Genomic DNA, 17,598 nt, shown 5'->3' with positions numbered 1-17,598 from the left:
AAATGTGCTCTGGAAAAAACATTCTTCTACGATGTTGCGGCATATGAATTGTTCAATACTTTTATTATATTTTGCCAGCCATTTCATTGATTTAACAAATTTAAGGGATGCAATATTATCTTACACAATGACATTTAGAAGCATTTAGAAGCAGTTTTTCTTGGCCTGCTTGAACTAGAGATTAGAGAGAAAAGTACCTAGAAATAGTATTTGTAAACGGAGCAGCCCAAGTACAAGGAGACTTGTTAAAACCTATTCTTCAAAGCACAACTTGGTAAATGAGTATGAATTCACTGATAAGAACTTCTGCTTCTAGTGAAATACTTTGATCATAAAGTGATTTTGTATGAAAGATATTCCTAGCTTGGCCTCAGAAACAGAGATTGGAGTAAATTTATATAGCTTCAAGATGCATTTCAGACGAGAGGACTGATTTCATTTCAACAAGGGAACATTGATGAGTCCTCATAGTTCTGTACCATAAGTTATCATCAGAACTGTTTTAGCATTTATAAACTTTGTTAATTGGAATTGTGGATAACTCTGGTTAATGAGTTGCATTATTGAACTAGTGCTGGTTGCATCCTTTAGTGAACTCCTCTTAAAATGTAGAAGCCAGGAACCTGTTTTGAAAAGATAGCATTTGATGCAGATAAAATTTTATTTGATGTATATGTTTCCTTTCCAGACATCAATTATATCTGGTCTGCCTCTTTCCATATATGACTATATTAATCTTTCTCTTAATAATATTCAGAACATTGATTTCACAACAGCAGATAGATCTATGACCCTACCTTGGTGTGGGACATTTATACCATGATATCTGCATAAAACAAGATGTTTTCATGTTTGTCTTTAACTTTTGGCATGTGCACTTCAGGACATCAATGTAGCAACATAGGAGCCAATGCATACTGCTAACTGACCCTTTCAGAGCTGCACATTTTTCCAGTTAAGGAATCATTCATATTGGTACAAATCCTTAGATAGGAATTTGAATATAAGTTATTTTCTAGATATACAAGGTGGACAATAGATTCCTGCAATTGCAGGAATACCATTGTACAATTGAAAAGAGTTCGTAGTAATGGTAGAAACCACAGACCATTTCAGACAAATTATTGTCTAATCTCTTCTTAAAAACTTCCAGTGTTGGAGAATTCACAACTTCTGGAGGCAAGTTGTTCCATTGGTTAATTGTTCTTACTCTCAGGAAATTTCTTCTTAGTTCTAGGTTGCTTCTCTCCTTGATTAGTTTCCACCATTGCTTCTTGTCCTGCCCTCAGTTGCCTTGGAGAATAGCTTGACTCCCTCTTCTTTGTGGCAACCCCTGAGATATCGGAACTGCTATCATGTCACCCTTAGCCCTTCTTTTCATTAACCCCATTCTAGCAACCATTCTGTATATGTTTTAGTCTCCAGTCCCCTAAACATCTTTGTTGCTCTTCTCTGCACTCTTTCTAGAGTCTCAGCATCTTTTTTTACATCATGGTGATCCAAACTGGATGCAATATTCCAAGTGTGGTCTTACCAAGGCATTATAAACTGGTATTAACACTTTATGTGATATTGATTCTATCCCTCTGTTAATGGAGCCTAGAACTGTGTTGGCTTTTTTTGGCAGCTGTAGCACACATTGAATGAGGTACCACCTATATTGTACCTGTGCATTTGGTTTTTCTTGCCTAAACATAGAACCTTACTTTTTTCACAATTGAATTTCATTTTGTTAGATAGCACCCAATGTTCAAGTCTGTCAAGATCCTTCTGTATCTTAAGCCTATCTTCTGGAGTGTTGGTTATTCCTGACAGCTTGGTGTAGTCTGCAAATTTAATGAGTTCCCCATCTATCCGCTCATCCAAGTCATTGATGAAGATGTTGAAGAGTACAGGGCCTAAAACAGCCTTGGGGTACCCCACTGCATACTTTCCTCCATGTAGATGCAGTTCCATTGAGGACTGTTTGTAGAGTGCAGTTGGTCAGCCAGTTTTGAATCCATCTGGTGGTGATGCTGTCTCACCCACATTTTTCTATCTTATCAAGTACTAGATAATTTTGTCACCTTGTCAAAGAATGCAATAAGATTTGTCTGGCATGATCTGTTTTTGACAAACCCCATGTTGGCTTTTGGTTATGACTTCGTTTGCCTCTAGGTATTCGCTTATTTGTTGTTTGATAATCTTTTCCAGAATCTCCCCAGGTATTGAGGTCAGGCTGATAGGGCTGTAGTTTCCTGGCTCTATTTTAAATTAAAAATACATTAAGATTAAAAGGCATGTATCAGTAGTGAGCCATGCTCAGCTGCTGATCTCCCAGTAAATACACAAGCAACCCAGATATTAATACAGGTTTATATATATGGCCTGCGTTAGTCCACAGTATGCTCATCTTTCCACCAATTCTTGAATTGCTCCAAAACATTAAAAGACATATAAAATCACACTTAATTATATTTCATGTTTTAAATTCATTTAATACAGTACATTCCATCTATCCTTATCTTTTGTAGAATCCTTGTTTATTTAGTAAATGAATAAATTAGAGTCACCAAATGTGAAGCCATTGCATTGATATTAAGCAACAAAATAAGCAAAGCAATGCATGGGAAATTGGGAACAGTAGTCAGAAGAACCACATATGGTAGAAAGCTGGAGCCTTTTAAAACATCCCATTTATTTAGCTCATCAGAGTTGGATATGCCTTTCAGGTTGCAAACCACAGTATATGGCAAATGGGCAGCTTCAGTGGGATGCAAATGGTAATGCCTGCCTTTTCACTTGTTTGCGCAGAGTAGAGTTGAAAAATCACTTTTTCCCAGGCCAGAAATCAAATTGGACTTTTAGTGGCAACCTGGGTTCTCCTAAGTCTGTGGAACCAGGGCGAAAAAGCATCAGGAAGTAAAGTTAGACTGCATCTGAGAAGACCCAGGTTCAAGCCCCGATCAGTTTCAAAACTTGCTGGATGACTTTGTTTCGGGCAAGTTTCTCTCAGTTCAAGTTAGCTCAGAAGATGGTTGTAAGAAAAACATTAGGTGAGGCTGTCATTGGTATTGCTTTGAGAAGAGTCTAGAGATGCCATGTGATTTATATACTCTGTTGACACTAGGCAACATATATGCAAAAAATAAATGCATGCAATAATACTGTAATAAGAAAATGAAAATATGGGCAAAGTGAAGGAAAAATTATGTATGGTTTAATGATATTTAAGTTTAAATATAATAAAAAATATATCAGTTTAGTATTGATAATAAGATGACTGCTCATGTATTTAGTAGTCTTCTAATCTGGTCTCATTAAAAGTTACACTGCTGTGACCATTTTTGGAAGGGCTCTGAGGAATAGATTTAAGGCCCTAAAACCATGTAGACTTGGACCCAGCTTTTTTTTCCCTCTACAATTCAAGTGTAATTCATCTTGTGGCTATCCTATCAAAAATGGGTGGGTACTACTGCAGTAAATTCAAAAGAAAGAGAGGGAATGAGTCAAATCTCTTTTGGGCCTAATTTAACAGGGCCTGCAGCTGTAGCTTCATTTTTCTACTTTCATAACTTAGTTCACCTATCTATAGGAACAAGTGGATATGTTTGTACTGCTGGGGGGAGTAAGGTACCTAATACAATTTTAATAGAACTGAGTTGAATATAGATATATTGTGTTTAGATTTCAGTTGGCAAGATTTCATGAATGGTGGCTGATCCATTTAGTCAAATAGAGTTAGGCATAGTGATCCACAGGCAATTTATCTTTTTGTCTTTGATACACACTGTGAGGCTAACTGAGAAATAAATAAGTTGAATAAAAAAGAGCTTTTATTTTAAGCATATATATCTTTGAATAAAAATTTGAAATCAAAGGGTAAGTTGCAAGTTAAGAACTACATTTTCAAAAGTATTAATTGTAACTAGAAGACATTTTAATTGTTTTCTCTCTACCAGAAATTAGCTTTATTAAATTGTTTAATTCAATAGTCTCTAACAGCAAATTAAATATCCCTTTGTGTAAATTATTTCCTGTTCAGCTACTATCCTAATAACGATGGTGCCAGAACAAACTTAATTCATGCTGAAGTACCATTTTACTACTGTGAAATGTTTCATGGAACAGGCATGCTGAAAGTTTCCATTCACTTTTTGATCATTTTAACAAAAGATAATGGACAATAGTGGATAAAGCAGGTATAAAACACTTGAATTCTCTTCTCTCCCCATATAGCTGGCATTAGGAGGCTACATGTTTGTATCATAGACCAAACACGCAGTAATACAGAGGTTTAAAAATAAGCACTGAATTGTTTTTTATAATAGTTTTCTTCAGGTACACTCCAGGTAAAAATCTTGAAATATTAGAAATTTCATTAGCAAACAATGACTGGTTTTAAAACTTCAGTAGAAATCAGAGTCACGGTTTAATATCCCATATATTGCTTTCAGGCTAATAACTGGCAGTTATTCTGAAACATTTAAAACAATATCTATTTCATTAGACTAGATATAATCCTGCTGGGTATTGTGCCATGACAAATAGCTCTCCCTTGTCTAGGGACTGAAGGGTTATGACATATGTCTTTCCCTCCTTCAACTTACCAGTGAAATATAAGTTGCCTCTTGAGCAGGGGTGTCAAACTTGCAGCCCCTGGGCTGGATGCATCGCGTGCTGGCCCTGCCCCCACCCGATTTAGTGAAGGGGGAAAAAGTCCCAATATGTCACATAACCATATTACTTATGGCTGATCTCACAAAAAATGCACCCTTGCTAATATACTTGTTTGATTAATTGGCTATACAGATCAGGTGATCCAAAGCTGGAGGGTTACTTAGAGATGCCTGTTGAATCTGCCTTTTGTCAAAAAGCCAAAATGCACATCATGATGTTGTAATGCAAACTCCGCCTCTTACATATAAATGTGATATCACAATGCAGGTACAAAAGGGGCAGGCTTTGTGTCCTGATATTGCAACAAACATTTCATTATTTGGTCCCCAAGAATATGAAAGAGAGAAAAAGAGAGAGGCGGGCTCTTCAAAGGCTATGTCTTTAAACTGGCATTATATTAAATAATCTTCAAGAAAAAAAGTCCTGCAAATTCTTTTTTAAACATTTGTTTGAAATTAATTTTCTAAGCCTTTTGAACTAAAGCTAACACTCCTTAAGATTGAAATGTTATCCCAAATGGTATATTTCCAAAGAACAATAGCCCGATTCTACTCAGCTGTGCATTTAGCCTTGCCTCTATGTAATTTAGTATCTCATGTGACAGGAGTGGACTTTTTTCTCTATGCAGTACTATTTTTAAAGAAAATTTCATAAAAAATTTATGCTATTTTAACTCCTGGCTATTTTTTTAAAATAATTTTTGTAATTTTCTTAAAAGCTACAAGTGAGAATAAAGAGGTAATACAAAACATAGAAAATATGAATACAATTCAAATAAGACTATAGATAAAAAGACTAACTAATCCAAAACAATATTTTATATGTAAATATGAAAAGAATAAAATAAAAATAGAAAAAGCAAAAATAAAGGACATTGTCTATAATACAAATATGGTTATATTTTAATGACAATTACTGCATGTAAATTATAGAACACACACCTAAAATAAGAGGGTTGAAATATCCAATTATACTAAAATAGTCTTAATTATATAAAATCTTGCCTGAAGAACTTATGTTACTTTGTTGCCTATGACAAGATTGAAAGAATACCATAGGCTTGCTAAGACCCATCCACTGCATTTTTTTTACAACATTTGAATCTCAGTAGAGCAGAAACAGAGATATCTGACTTTCCTAACTTCATCTCACATCATAATAGGTTTTTGAAGTAGTCCTCATCATTTTCTCTGTGGAAAATATCGAGAACGGGTACAGCTGAAGATGTCCTGTTTTGAATTCTGACTCATTTCATGTGTTAGCCGGTTCTAAGATTACAATACTTTCATTTCTAAAATGCAGTTTTAGAACCCATATTTTTTCAATAACCATATCTACCAGGAAATCACAAGTCATTTTCAATTCTGTCTTTTTTACTTGAAAACAAATGCTTTGTTTAACTCTCTACATTGTATCAAAATGTTCTTAGCATTTGGGGCTATTCTGCAATGTTTCTTCCCCATTTACCAATACAAAATGAATACTATAGTTCCAGGTTATTTTAACTTGGGTAGCTTCTAAACCAGAATGATCAAGTGGTTTTGATCTTTGATTCTAAAAAAAAGACCATATTTTTAAGATAAAAAAGTAATATGTTAAGGTGTTGTGAGCCATAGAAATTAAGCCATTTTTTAAAAAGCAGTGCGTACCAATTTTATAGTACTTGAAAAAGGTAAACATAAATGTAAAGCTTCCATATATGTTTAATATGTGTATAGACCATATAATATCTATTAATCTTGAAGCTGTTACCTCATTTTTCCATACTTTCCTTCTCCTTCCTGCTCCCCAAAGAAGAAGAAGAGGAAGAAGAAACAGTCAAAGGTCCCATGGCTGATGACCCCAAACCCGAGGCTCCCCTTGATGAGAAGTATGAGAAAAGGAGTGAGCCTGCTGAGCCTTTGGAACAAACAGGGGGTTTCTCAGAGGCCCAGCAGGATTCCCTTCCTGAAGATCAAGTGGATCATAATGAGGAAAATATAATCCTCATTGGAAAGGAAACCTCAAAAGCAAAACTGCCTTCCTCCGGTGAGGAAGGTATGCCTGCATTAGGGACTTGCATGTCTTGGCTGCATAGGAGCTGCTCTTCAGTTTTCTCCCCATTCTCTCATTGGCTTTTCTTCCCTTGATTTGTCCTCATGGTTAATGCTCTTGTTATTATGCACATGGCAAGCCAAAAGCTGTATGATGACATGGTTTCCCACCACTGCAGTAGATTTCTGACTTTTTAAGGAGTGTTTTCTACTCATGATACCATTTGCAGTGCAGCCAACCTGATATGCCATCCCTTGTCCCTTCTTGTTGCAGATGTGTTTGCCAGTCACATTGCTGATATTTGTGTCTTTCTCTTTGTATATATTTCATTTCATTTTGGTATGGAGGTTCATCTGTTTTTCATTTCAAGAAGCAAACAGATTAACCTTGACTATGGCATAAAATGCTTACTTTGTAAAGTTTGTTTGTGCTGTGCAATCTACTTTTGCTTATGCTTTAATACATTCTGCCCCAATTTCCCTAAGGCTATTATTGCTGCTTATATTATATTTTTACCGTTCATTGCAGCCCATCATAACACTTGTTTGCCATTGCTAGGATTTTGAGTTTGCATCTGTTTTATCCTTCTTTCCAGCTGTTTATCTGAGTGGAAGTCCCAGTGTGAGAAGAAAATTCACATGAATCATATTGGATAGTGAAGGACTAAATATAAAGCTCATAAGCTCATACATTTTCATTGACTTATATTGCTTATTCTTTTTTTTTTTTTTTTTTTGTAAATTTTATTTGAGTTTTCACAAAGAGAAAAAAAAATACAAATAAAACATATTTTTTTGAAAGCAACATAATCCCGGGTTACATTTCTTCGTACAGACACAAATTCAGGTTCATGCTCAGTTTTATATTCTATTCCATATCTTATTACTATTTTACATTTTCTGCATAGCTTCTCCCCTCTTTTAATTTTCTCAATTTTATTTTAATTATCTCAATTCAAATCATTGTATTTGTATTTTTTGTCTGTCCTGTTTCAATTATCTATTATCTTTTCTCATTAAACAAAATTTCTCCTGTAGTTACTGATTGGAGTATAACGCCTTTATATCTTTTCCCTAAAGTTGTAACATTCAATATAATACATAACTTCCATTCGGATTCTGCTTGGTACATTCTTAAAATACACACTGTATTCTTAAAAAAAGAAAAAAATTATAAATGTATATAATTAAAACAACATTCCATTCCAAGTCAATTCTATCATTAATATTAATATTCCCTTCCTAATTCAATTTTCTCATTTATTTTATTTCACTTATTTTATTCACAAACATTTCACTAAATTACACTATTTTATCCCTCATTTTAATCATACGTTTCCAATTTTCTAAAGTTATTTCTATTACTAATATAACAATACAATCTTATGTACCTTTACAGAATCCCTTTTTCAGTTAAATTTTCACCCATTATCTCTAAATAGGTCCTGTTTCTCTATATCTTGCTCCGGTCCTTTGTAACTTCTTTTCCTTTCCTTCTTCCCTCTCTTCTTCTCTCTCCCCTTTTTACCCCCTTGTCTCTCTACCTCTATTTCTCTCTTCTGTATTCCCCTTTTCTGTTGCTTTCCAGTATTATACTTATTTTTCTAATTATTTTTCTTTTCTTTGGTTGTTTTTTTAAGTCTTAAATTCTCCATTCTCTTTCCCCCCTTTCCTTTTTCTTCCCCACATAGAGTTACATGTTCATTAAAGATGGCTTCTTCTTTGTCCCAGTCTTCTTGTTTTGCAGTCTTTTCTTGTTGTTTCTCATAGTTCCAAATCTCCATTTCTAAGAATTGAAAGACGAAGCCAAAAGAACCCTTCCCTTCTTGTGCATCTTCTTTGTACTTTTTAAGTTCCATTTTCAATTCATCCAGAAGTGGTGCCATTGTATAAATTTTTAAACAACCACCCGACTGATTTTAGTCATTCAAATATAATAACCAAGAATCCAAAGATCACCAAGCAATCTAAATACATGCAAGCTGTTTCTTTTTTTCACTTTTTTTTCACTTTCTCTTCCTGGGGTTACTATTTAGTTGCAAAGTTTCAGTTAAAATGTATCTTTTAGAAGTCTTGTTGAAGTTTTACTTTAGATTGTTTTTAATTCCAGGCAGTCTCCTCCCTGTTCCAGATCCTGCCCTTATTCTTTTTCTCTCCCTTCCTGCTTATGAAAAAGAAAGTTTTTAATGTCCAGAAATCTTTTTTATGCCTTTGGCATTTTGTTTTATTTTCAGCTTAATTGCCTATTGATGTCAAAGCGGATTTTTCCGATTTCTTATTTAAGTCTCTTAGTTGTCAGTATAGGGAAGGAGAGAGAAGAAGAAAAAAAGCCAAACCTTTTCACTTTCCTTCGCTGCTTCCGACTCTTCTTTGGGAGCGATGTTATTTTTTGTAAGTTTAAATTCCAGGGTACCTTGGTTGTTGCTTTTACAATTTAACCCAGTCAGCCAAAACTTTCACTTCTTATCTTCCTCCTGCACATTCTTTTCCGGTCAAGTTCTCCTTTGTGGTGGCCATTTCTGACCACTGCTGCAACCGCCTTCGGGAAAGGGAGTAATGGCCAGCTCAGGAGGAGAGATGCGGCTCTCCTTGACCCTGCTGGCGGTCTCCCCCTCTTCACCACCACTACGGGGTGGCTTAGCCCCGAAACCAGCCGGCTCAGGGCGCTCCAGCAGCGAGCCCAGACAGAAACCGCACACGATTGCGGATTTCTGTCTGTCGCCGAAGCCCTTCAAACCGGAAGTCAACTTATATTGCTTATTCTTAATAAACCAGAATAAATGTGTTCTAGATATATACTCACATTTCTCTGCATGTAATAACACAAGCCCTTGAACAAATAATGGTGTACTGGTTAAACCTAATTTTCAATCAAGGAATATTTGTGGGAAGTCTAGTTAAGACTCTCATAGTTGAACATATATCATAACAGTTGCAACTGTTACAGAACTAACTTTGCTTCTTCTTACTTCATTAAGGATTCATCATCCCTTGTCTATATCAACGAACAGGTAAACCAAACTAGTTGTGATAGGGAACATACATGAACATAATCTCAAGTAATGAGAATTATGTGATCAGGGTAATTTAGTTTAGGATTCCAGCACTGGAAAGGATTAATGTTCTCTTCTTCCACATGACTTTTCCTTGTTTACCTTTCCCCTCCATAGGTATTTGGCCCCTTAATTTACTGTTAACATTTTTTAAAAAATGAAAGTTTCTGATCATTGATGAATCTTCACATAATTTGTGTCAAAAGTGACTTATCTAATGAAACATACAATAAAATAATAAGTTATTTTATGAGTAGTCACTAAATAAGACAGGGAGAAATTGTACAAATGATATTCATTTTCATGTGCATTAAATGAATTTAGTTAATTCATTTATTCCCTTAAATCAAGGGAGAATTTGAAATTAATTTTCAAAGATGATAGATTCCCAAGCAGACTTGGTAAACTTGAAAACAAACTATCTTATCTTTATTCAATAGAATACTTTTGAATAAAAACTATTCAAAACTATTCAAAAATTTGCCACAGTCACTTATATGATCTAAATTGTTTTTTCCTAGAAAAGAATTAATGGTTGGAATGAGGTATAGTAGAATGTTCACTGAAAAATCAACCTTTAATGAAAGGTATAATAATAAAAAATAGGACATAGGATAACAAAAAATTGGAATATCCAGTGTCTATCATATGTTTACAACATTGTGTAAGACTATGGTGTGTGTTTACACAAAGAGAAAGAGAGAGGGGAAGGGAGGGAGTGAGTGAGAGAGAGAGAGATGGATGAGCTTAACAAAAAACACTTGAAATAATTCAAACATAGGCCTAGATTTTGGGGCCATTAGAAACCAAGCAGAACCTCAAAAATTAAGATAGGAGGCTGGCACTTTGCTACGTGTCATCTTATCTCTCACTCTCAATCTAATGCATATATTTTAATTTGGAAAAAGGAATTGGCAAACATCAAGAATGCCCACTTGGCACAAGTTCTCTGGGTTTTTAGTTATGAAACTTTCCCAGCTCTATCTGGAGGAGACAAGGATTGATCCTGGGATATTTTGGATACTGACTTATTCATCTTGGAAGCAATGAAATCTATTGGAAATGTAAATAATAAAGATCCAAGGCTTTCTCCTACCATGTGTTTTGGGGTCACAAAAATGTCCTGTGCAGAGCATTTGAAAGAGCATATTTGAAAGGACATTAGTGCAAGAAAAGCATTGAACTTTTGAAGCAGCTGTGCTCTGGAAAGCTCTCGTGGCTGCTTTGAAGGCTGTCCCTAGATGATTCTACTTTCTACCTTCATATGCATGCATAGCTCTTTTTCCCTAGCAGCCCTAACAGATATACATGTAGGTGCAGAGAACTAGAGGCACCTGTTGAAACAATCATGACAGCTTCCCAAATGATGCAACTACTGTACTTCAATGCTTTACTTCAAAGTATTTTACTTGCACCAGTATACTTTATGAATTACTTCTTTATGAATGCTTTGCTCAGGCATTCCATTCTATTATTATTTAATCATAGATTTCTAAATTGTTTTTTTCTAAGGCAGAAATTGTTTCCCATTATGGAAGATTCAAAACAAAGCAAGCAATTTTTTTCTTTTTTCCAGGCAATATATGTATGTCTTTTCTTAGTCTTTTGTAGAACTGTCCATCCACTGCTAAAAAGTAGGCACCAGATTCCTTTCCAACTGGAAGCAATATATTTTTGTTTTGAAACTCAGCTTCCAGAGGGATAAGAAGCTGTCTATCTTTTTTTTAAATAACTGTTGGGAATCTAGGCATTATGATTCATCAGGGAGTTGATCTGTTTCCTCCACTACCTTATAAAATCCGCAGAAATTAATGGGTTTTACTATACAAATGAAGCAAGTATAATTCTTCATACAGCACACCATTTTCATTTTCACAGTCATTGATTCTAACTGCATTTAAAAAATAATAATCTGTTCATTGAGAATAGATTGTTCAAGGACTATTGCAATATAGTAGTCAAAACTGCCAGACTTAAAGATGGTTCATGGTTCATGATCACACTTCTAGAGGTATCAATCATTGTTGGAGACAGAATTCTGGACTGGACATTGCTTCCATCAAGCCATTTATCTCAGGTGTTCATCAGCTAGAAGAAACATTTTTTTTTCAGTTCTGACCCAGGAGGCTACTCTGCATATGGAAGCTAATTTCCCAGTGTGGAACTGATTCTAAGAATTATATTGTGTGGCTTTAAACTGCTTTATTTCAGTGCTTTCAGAATGCTGTTTATTATTGCAGCTCTTTATCCTGAGTCTGAGGAGTTTAAAAAATCATTAAAGAATTTCAGTGTTGCAAAATGCAATTTCTCTGGGAAATAAATCAAGGGCAGAAGATTACAATTAGAAATATGAGAAATCCTTTGGATGGTGGTAGTGTTTTTCCTCCAGTTTTCTCCTTTTAGAAAAGTTATTTCCAATATTTTGCTGCTCAGATGTATTGGACAATAACTCATATATATTTTACAACCCATACTTCCTAACCAGATTTGCAAATGGAGAAGTTCATTGAAAAGGATGCTACTAACATTTGTATGTTTTGCAGCCCAATTCAGATGCCTCTTTGATCCCTGGGCTTGCCAGTAATTCTGAAGAAATGTGTACATTTTTAATTCTTTCAAAATTAATGTGCCTTTTGCTGCATACTGAGCTGAAATGGTTCCTACTGAAATAAGAAAGAATTTAATGCCAAGGTCAGATCTGGTCTTTAAATATGTATAAATGAGTAGCCATTATTACAACCTGATTTTGTGTTTGTGTGTGTGTGTATTGTACACACAGACACACACATCCCCAATAATTGATTTGGGAGAACTTCATAAAATGTTTTGAAAAAGCACTATTAGGGTTGTGTTTGCTTCAAAAATGATTTGGAATTACTGTTTTATACCTCACTCAAGTGCAAATACAATGCTTATTCATTAGGACACAGTTGGCTTTTTTCAGCATACCATTTGAGCCCCCCCAAAAGATGTGGTTACTACTAGAAATACTTTTAAAGACGCACTTCTTTAAGAACTTGATTATATAAAATTAATTAATTTATATTTTCTTCAGGTGTCATGAAAGTCCAAGAAAAGATATGCATGCTTGAATGAATAGCAGTGAGGTATTGTTCTTGTGGTTGAGAGAAGTATAGAACACTTCTTCTGAGTCACTGTCAAAGCCTGCAATATTCATACAATAAATGTTTTATGTATAATATACACAAAAAGTAATAATTGAATTCCATTATTTTTAAATGTTAAATGTTCAGCTTCCTTTTTTCAGCAATGTTTCAGAGTTGCAGTGCAATGATTTTGTATGAAACAGTTACAGGTATAAACATTCTATCAGAATCTTGTGTTTCTCAAGAATAGTTTTATGATACTATAATTTTTAAAAAAATATTTAAAAGGCAGCCCCCTCATCCCCCAATTTGTGTGAAAAGTTGATTGGTATATCCATTTCAGTTTTACCATGATTTGATCAGAGTCAGACAAAAAGAATAATGTCATTAAATAGATATAGGACTTTGAGTTTTAAATATAGCACATATGTGCATTCACATATACAAACATAATTATATTCATATTTGTTATATTCCAGAACATTTTCTCAACTTCATTGCATGGTAAAGTTTTCTAAGATGAAGTTGGATTTATTTTTAATCTAATAATAGTACAAATATAACAAAATACAGCTAGGTTTATCAATATAAGATTATTAATAGTGTACTGAGACAATAAAACAATAATAATCAGATCTCTAATTAGTTTTTCTAGTTGCATGTAGCCATATTTTTATGATTTTGCCATGCTGCATTATGCTATAAATTACTTTTCTCTTTTATGAATGCTTTCTGTAAACTGTTCTAAAATCCAATGCAACAACTACAGATTTACTTTCAGCCTCGAAGATGGAAATCCATGGACAGGAAGGTACGAGCCTTTTCGCAGCTACACCCTTGAGCACCAAGGAAGAAGAGAAAAGAAGTAAACCTAGTGAGCACTCCGTCCAAGATGCCTTAGTTCCACAGCCAGCAAAAACAGAGACTATAGAAATGAGAGAACCACAGCCCACAGGAGAAGAGATGACAGTCCCCTCTTGGTTGGGAGAAACTTTGGATGCCACTCTGCAAAAGAAAGAAGAGAATGCTTCCACAACACAAGAGCAAAGAGATTTGTCAACAGAGTTGCATAAGAAAAGTACACTAGATGAAAAGGCCACAGAGACCCAGAAACCTGCGACAGAAGCATCACCCTTGGAATCTAAAGATGATCAGATGACTGTTACAAAAAATGACTTTACCTCTCCTGCAAGCATTGGTTCTTCTTTGCCCTCAGAATCTGTAGTGGACATAGGCACAGTAACAAGTGCCTTTTTTCCTGAAACCTTACCAGGTGTTCAACATACATCTGAACCAGAAGAGAGTAGCAAAACAACTCAAAAGTCTGCTATTACAGAGATTACCAAAGACCTTTCAAAAGATCAAACAAGGAAGAAAGAGCACATAAAAATACAGGAAGAAGATTTTGCAGTGGTGGCTACAAGTCCCTCACAAGCCATTGTAGAACCAACTCCAAGCCGTGTTCCCCTTTGGGAAGAAGAAAAAGATATGACTGAGGATGAAAGTGATGAAGGTACTGAAAGGTACTCCATGTCCAGTAGACAGAAGCTCAGAGAATTGGATGATCAACCTTTTGCTGTATGTGACCAAAAACCAACTGTTCTAGGTAAAGAAGTTATGGGAAAAGACATTGATCCTAAAGAAGCAAAGGATGCACACAAAGCAGAAGACTTGGGAATAACTGGGAAGTCAACGACATGGAATATTAAAAAAGACGAGAAAACACATGGTGCTGAGGTCATGGCAGACCAATTCAGTAAAGATTTTTTTTCTGAAAAATATGAAGAATGTTTGGATACTGCTGCATTGCATGAAACAATAGATAAAGCCCCATCTGAAGCACATAAAGAGTCTCAGGAAGACATACATTCTGAAAAAGAAGGGAAAGGTAAAGTGTTTCCTGTTACAGATACAGATCCACACCAAATGAGGATAGAAGAAGATAAATCAGGTATGTCTACATATTTTGAAACTTCCACTCTTAAAGATGAAGTTATCAAGAGTGATAAAGTACAGCAAGGCAATGATTACTATGAACTGAGTGATTCAAAAGACCACATTTATGATATTTACCATAAAAATTCCCTTGTATCTAAAAATGAGACTGATGACTATCAGTCAGAAGCACACCAGCAGCCCAGTCCACCTGCTCATGAAATTGGATACAGTACCCTTGCCCAGAGTTTCCCAGAAGATGATGCTAAGGAACCTAGTTCTCCTCCAGAAAGAATGTATACTATTGACCCAAATGTGTATGGAGATAAGAGAGAACTCCACAGTAAAAATAAAGATGATTTAACTCTCAGCAGGAGCTTAGGGCTTGGTGGAAGATCCGCTATAGAACAGAGAAGTATGTCAATTAATCTCCCAATGTCCTGCTTAGATTCTATAGCACTAGGATTTAACTTTGGACGTGCTCATGATCTTTCACCTTTAGGTTCAGATATTTTAGATACAGCTAGTGGAGATGAAGGTGATGATTACTTGCCCGCCACCACCCCAGCAGTAGAAAAAGCTCCCCACTTCCCAACAGAAAGTAGGGAAGAAGCAGAAGAAGAAGAAGAAGAAGAAGAGGAAGAAGAAGAAGAAGAAGAGGGGATAGAAGAATCCAATTTTAAAGAATCCGGAGAGATTCAGGTGGAGTCTTTATACGAATCGTCTTTCCTAGCTAAAGATTATTACAAAAATGGGACAGTAATGGCTCCTGACTTACCTGAAATGTTAGATTTAGCTGGCACAAGGTCAAGAGTAGCGTCTGTGAGTGCAGATACAGAGATAGCACAACGGAAATCTGTTCCTTCAGAAGTGGTTGTTGAGGACAGCTCTGCAGACCAGCAGCTTATGACTGATGAAAATCACATGACTCTAAAAGCTGACAGTCAAGTAGAAGATTTAGGCTACTGTGTTTTCAACAAATACACAGTACCATTACCATCTCCAGTTCAGGACAGTGAGAATTTGGCAGGAGAAAGCTGCTCCTATGAGGAGAAAATGAGGAGAGGTGTAGTTACAGATCTCTCATTGATAGAAGTGAAGTTGGCAGCAGCTGAGAGATCCTGTGAAGAAAAAGAGGTCTCTGAGGACTCCACAGTTTGGGGCCAGGACTTTGAACAAGAGAGAAAAGCTATTGATAAATTAGATACTGTGTTAGAAAAAAGTGAGGAACAAGCTGATGCTAAAGATATATCTTTTCCTGAAGATAGTGAACCTGAAATAAAGCTTGGTTCAGAGCTAGTAGATGTTAATGATAAAACTCTAGTCGAGCCAGAAAAAAAATCTTCATTAATTAAAGAAGAGGAAAATGCTATTGATGTTGCTGCAAATATAGATAATGCAGAAGTGTCCTGCAAACCAGACTATGATGCTATAAAACATGATATGGATTCTGCTGCTCGGCAAGTGGAACAGGAGTATCAGAGTAAATTAGGAGGTCATATCACTGAATTAGTTCCAGAGCAGAATAAAGAAGATCCAGAAAAGATCATATTACATCAAGAACCTGATCTATGTGCACAATTGGAATCTAATCATATGAAAGATACAGCTAAACTATCTGAAATTGAAATTAAGGAAAAAGGCCCTAAGCCTGATCTGGTGCACCAAGAAGCAGTAGATAAAGAAGAATCATATGAATCAAGCGGAGATAATGGTCAAGTGCAAGAGGGATTGTCTGGAGAAATTTCAAAGCCATATGAGGACAAAATACAACGAGAAAGCCCATCTTTACCAGAGGATGAACATGCAGCACCGTTTCCATTGGGAGAATCTGCTACAGAAAAAGGTATATCGAAAGTTATTCAAGAAGAAACAACAGAAACTCAAATGGAGAGCATAATAGAGCATAAAGTAGATCAGATAGATAATGTGGCGATAACTGGCACTGACAATGTTGAGAAGTTACCCCATGATTTAAAATATGAGAAAGCAAAAGAAAAAATGGAAGAAGAAAAGGAAGAGATTAAGCAACTGGAAGAACAAGAGGAAGAAGTAAAACAAACAAAAGAGGAAATCAAGCACAGGGAAGAACATGAAAAAGAGATTAAAAATGTAGAACAACATGAAGACATTAACCATGTGAAACAACATGAAGTAGAGATTAAGAAAGATGAATATGAAGAAAAGACTATACAAAAAGAAGAGGAGGAGATCAAGCAAGCAGAAAGTCAAGTGGAGGAAAGAGATCAAGAAGAGGAAATCAGTAAGCAAACATGTAAAGAAGAGGACTTGGAAAGACCCAGTGAAGAAGTATGTAAAGCTATCCCTATGGAAATACCTGAGCTCAAAGGAGTAATAGAATCTGTTGTTACAGTTGAGGATGATTTCATTACAATCGTACAGACAACCATTGATGAAGGAGAAGCCAATTCGCACAGTGTTCGTTTTGCTGAAACTGCACAGGCTGAAACAGGCGGAGGTTTCTGTACTGAAGAGCTGGATATGGAGGCAGAGGTTATTGCTCATGTTGAAGCAGACTCAGAAGAGAAGTCTTTGGAACCTCCTGGCTCAGTTGAACAGGAAGAAATCCCAGTAACTGAATTCAAGACAGAAATATATGACGATTATAAAGATGAAACAACAATCGATGACTCCGTCCTGGATACCGACAGCATATGGGTGGATACACAAGGTGTGCCTTATGCTTTTTCTTTCATTCATTTTGCTTTCAATATACTATATTAATAATTAAAAATAATTAATGATAGTGCAGTCATGAATGTTATTAAAATAATATCAGCATGAATCAAC

The 17,598-nt window shown here is 35.5% G+C and overlaps 1 protein-coding gene across 27 annotated transcripts in view; it reads left to right on the top strand.

Moving 5' to 3' along the window:
• MAP2 (microtubule associated protein 2) overlaps positions 1-17,598 on the top strand; it is a 260,296-nt gene that overhangs the window by 205,253 nt on the left and 37,445 nt on the right. For 17 of the 27 annotated variants that reach the window (XM_087949428.1, XM_087949430.1, XM_087949429.1 and 14 more), the window contains 2 exons: positions 6,454-6,696; positions 13,634-17,479. The exons of 5 other annotated variants lie outside the window; for them this stretch is intronic. In XM_087949428.1, the coding sequence (XP_087805554.1) occupies positions 6,454-6,696; positions 13,634-17,479 (4,089 nt within the window). The remainder of the gene's footprint in view (positions 1-6,453; positions 6,697-13,633; positions 17,480-17,598) is intronic. 5 more of the 27 variants (XM_087949444.1, XM_087949450.1, XM_087949449.1 and 2 more) reach the window with 2 other exon arrangements.

The sequence above is a fragment of the Notechis scutatus genome, chromosome 1, assembly GCF_049901735.1.
Source record: "Notechis scutatus isolate UNSWTSFEM ecotype Mainland chromosome 1, rNotScu1.2, whole genome shotgun sequence".
Taxonomy (NCBI): Eukaryota; Metazoa; Chordata; class Lepidosauria; order Squamata; family Elapidae; genus Notechis; species Notechis scutatus.
Note: the sequence above shows the minus strand (reverse complement) of the source record. Positions and strands in the feature narration are given on the sequence as shown.